Source organism: Microtus ochrogaster, linkage group LG4 (genome assembly GCF_000317375.1).
Source record: "Microtus ochrogaster isolate Prairie Vole_2 linkage group LG4, MicOch1.0, whole genome shotgun sequence".
NCBI lineage: Eukaryota > Metazoa > Chordata > Mammalia > Rodentia > Cricetidae > Microtus > Microtus ochrogaster.
This window is the reverse complement of record NC_022030.1, coordinates 22,716,025-22,720,149: the sequence shown is the minus strand read 5'-3', so window position 1 is coordinate 22,720,149 and position 4,125 is coordinate 22,716,025. Positions and strand designations below refer to the sequence as shown.

The 4,125-nt window shown below is 42.9% G+C and overlaps 1 protein-coding gene across 1 annotated transcript in view; it reads right to left on the bottom strand.

Moving 5' to 3' along the window:
- LOC101988459 (zinc finger protein 569) overlaps nucleotides 1-4,125 on the bottom strand; it is a 31,087-nt gene that overhangs the window by 5,213 nt on the left and 21,749 nt on the right. Inside the window, exons 4-5 of the mRNA XM_005361274.3 lie at nucleotides 920-1,046; nucleotides 427-522 (exon numbers count right to left, since the gene is read on the bottom strand). Of these exons, the coding sequence (XP_005361331.1) occupies nucleotides 427-522; nucleotides 920-1,046 (223 nt within the window). The remainder of the gene's footprint in view (nucleotides 1-426; nucleotides 523-919; nucleotides 1,047-4,125) is intronic.

Sequence of the window (4,125 nt, the reverse complement as noted above, 5' to 3'; positions counted from 1 at the left end):
ACACACACACACACACACACACACACACACACACACACACACACACACACACACACAAATGAATAGTATTGAAAAATAACACCTTGGGTTGATGAAATGGCTCAACAGATAAAGGCATTTGCTACCAAGCCTGATGACCCAAGTTCTATTGTACAACTAGTCCTAAAATTTCAACATGTGCACCATAGCACACATGCACCCACATACATGTGCATGCATACATGCACACCCCCCACACAAATAAAAATGTAAACAAAAAGTTTTAAAGGGTGATGACATCATAGTTATAAGAAGAGCTAACACTAACTGTTACTTTACAAGTCTACATGCTTTAGGAAAACACCTTGGGACACTTGGGAAATGTCTCAGACAGATTAACTATCTATTGTTCCTCTCTCCCCACCTGGCTGCTTCCCTCCCACTAACCTGGACAGTATCTCTTTAATACTTCTTTCTCCACCACACACGGTTCTTCCTCTTGTTCCAACTTGAAAATCACCTCAGGTTTGGTGAGTGGAGAGCCTGTTGGGGGAGATGACACTAATTTGGGTATACACACCAGTAACAAAAACAAGCCCAGGAAATGAGATAGGCCTGGGGAAGCCAGGCATTCCAACCTCTGGGAATGCTGGACCCTAAAATATCATCAGGATTCTGCTTTGAAGTAACAGCATGGACAGGACCAGTAACAAAGGCATCTCAAGGCAGACCTCACCAACATTCTGAAGTTTCACCTATTTTAGAAAAACGATATCATCTCACCCACTGTGACTAGAGAAGGACGCCATCTCACCCACTGTGACTAGAGAAGGACGCCATCTCACCCACTGTGACTAGGAAAAGGCCACCATCTCACCCACTGTGACTAGAGAAGGACACCATCTCACCCACTGTGACTAAGAAAAGGACGCCATCTCACCCACTGTGACAAGGTTGCTGTAGTTCTCTAGCATCACGCTCCGGTACAGGCTCCTCTGAGTAGGGTCCAATCGCTCCCATTCTTCTGCGGTGAAATCTATAGCCACATCTTTGAATGTCACTGTTCCCTGTAACAACACACGTACACTCAACCTGAAGTTAATCTATTTTAAAGACATAAGAAAAACATAAGGAATCTCATTCAGATATTATTCAGAAAAAAAGAGGTTATAAAAAGTGCCCATTTCTAGACAAAATAAAACAAATACCATATTAGCAATATTCTGTCTATTTATGATCATTTAACAGAAAGTAGACTCAGTAGTATCTATATACAGTAGAATTCTGTTCAGTCATAAAGAAAAATGGCATCACACCTGATGAGCAAAGTGTGGCTGGGACTTCAGTCTTACCTGCTCCCCCAGTGGGCACAGTATGCTAGGGAGGTTCTAGCCTTGCCTGTTGTCCTGGTGAGTTCAGCATGTCCAGGAAGCCTCACTCCTACCTACCGTCACACCAGTAACCAGTTTCTGGGAAGCAACTGCCCTGCACCTTCCATAAGTGAGGTTAGTACACCTACCCAGACTCTCGCCGCCACTACCCCTGTCTCTACCAGGTGATAACAATAACCTAGGATGGGACTGGAGAGATGGCTCAGAGGTTAAGAGCATTGCCTGCTCTTCCAAAGGTCCTGAGTTCAATTCCCAGGAACCCACATGGTGGCTCAAAGCTATTAGGAAGGAGATCTGGTGCCATCTTCGGGCCTGCAGGCATACACACAGACAGAATATTGTATACATAATAAATAAATAAATATTTAAAAAAAACAATAACCTAGTATCCTTCACAGTGAAGACCATAAAGAGACATTCATAACACAAATGCCCCCTCTGAAACAATAAGGGTAAGTGAAAAAAGAAATAAATTCAACCAACAATCTAGCTCCAGATGTACAAGTCACAACACAATACACAGACAAGTAACATGAAAAACCAAGGCAACCTAACTCCTTCAAAAGTACTACTCTATAGTAATGGCATCCAATGAAAGTGAGCTGGATGAAATCACCCCAAAAATAACTTAAAAGAAGGATATGTATGTTCAAAGAACTTAGAGAATAAAATAAACTTTTGAAAAGAATCCCAAAAATACACAAACAGCTGATTCCAATACGGACAGAGACACATGACATGAGAGAGGGATTCTGCAAGAAGACAGAAGTACTGAAGAAAACCCATACTGAAATACCAGAAATGAAGAGCAGAGCAACCAAATGAAAAGCTCTGCAGAGGTCTCCCCAACAGAGGGCGCGAAAGGGAGCCATAGGATAGAAGCAAACAAAATTCAGAAAGTCACTAGTTCATCCCTCAAAAGCACTAAGGTGGAAAACCTAAAAGCAGGGATAAATTTTGCTAAGCGTATTTATTATCTATCATAACTACACCTCCCAGGATCTCACCACACTGCAGAAACCAATTGCTCTTGGAGCAGCTGCACACCCAGCAGTAAACAACAGACAGAACAGAGGGCGGCTCCTAGCTCAGGGGTAGAGTGCTCATGCAAGGTGCCCTGTGTTCAAACCCCAACACCACAGACAAATCAACAACAACACTCAAGAAGGTTACTTGAGGTGACAGTCTCTACAACACAATGTCATTTTGGACAATCACTTTAGAAAACTGTTTTCCACAACAATGAACTTTATACACAGCCTGACATTTATAAGAAATTTCCCATTTTTCATATTTATAATTCCTAAAAATAAAACCAATTAAGTGACTATCAGCAATATGCATAAATACAAGCTAATTTGTTAGTTGAGTACGAGAACGTGAGCTATAACTAGATGTAACACCTGAACATGGATAAATCTGATAAACATAATATTAAGCAAATAAAGCCAGATACAGACAGATCACATGGATTATTTGATTCAGTCCCTTCCATCCAGCACATGGGGCCCAGACTGAATCAGGTCTTCAAATCTGGCGGCAAGCGCCTTTACTTTCTGAGCTGTCTCATTCTATTTCTTGGCCCTGTGCTGGCTGTGCTATGCCTGGGTTGTAAGACCCCCAATGGGCCCCACGGAGCTGACGTTCCAAGGTTTATTTATTGTTTTACAAGCTCAGGAGCAGGGCCTTCATCCCACACACCAACACAGCAGGTGAGGGAGGAAGGCCCCTGACTCACAGTGCAGGGGACCTTTAAAGGGAGAAACCGCAAGTGGGGAGTTACATACCTTGGAGTTACGGGATTGGGTAGGGGGATATGCTTCTGTTGTGGGTGGCTCTAAGTCAAGAGGGCATTTTTGTAACTTTCCACAAAAACACCTGGTAACTGCAAAAACTTGTTTGTCTAACTTCTGATTGGCTGTCCTCAGGTATCTGGACAGCAGGCAGATTTTGGGCCATTTGTGGCCTTTCTCAGAATTTTCAGGTTTATGGTGTAAGGTGCCTGAAGTGGGGTGCCTGTTAGGTTAGATTCTCACAAAAATGGGGCCTGGGTTTAAAATGGCTTTAGTGTTGTCTCCATCGTACCATGTGTTCACTTGAAAATTATCTCAATGTGCCTGAGGCAAAAACTAGAGGTATAACAAACTAGCAGAAACACAGTTGAGGGGAAAAACCCTCAGTGACTAAGAGAACTTACAGAAATAACCTCAATTTAAATAAAGATGCTATGAAGGAAGGGTTATATCCGACAATTCAATAGCAGAAAGTCTGTGTGCTCAGCCTGACAATTTTATAAATTACAACATGGCCACATCCACCAAATAACATCAAACAACGTTGTCTTCAATACTCCACAACCTAACGCCTTCTCTTGGGTAACCTTCCACCCTCTCAGAGCACTATTCTGACTGTGCTGATGTTAAGCAGGTAATATTCTCATTACCCAAGCTGGCCTTGAACTTGCTCAGCAGCCAGAGCTGACGTTGACCTTCTGCTCTTTTCACCTCACAACTACCTGGACCATGAACATATACCCGATACCCAGGCCACTATTCTGACTTCTAACACCTTTTGCAAGTCTGAATGTCATAAGAATGGAGGCAGCTGGTATGTACTGATGTCTCCAGATTCTTTCTCTCTGTTGATGGACATAGGGATATACTCCCTTACTGCTGCACAGCACTGCACTGTGTTTAGACACACTCCCTTACTGCTGCACAGTACTGCACTGTGTTTAGACACACTCCCTTACTGC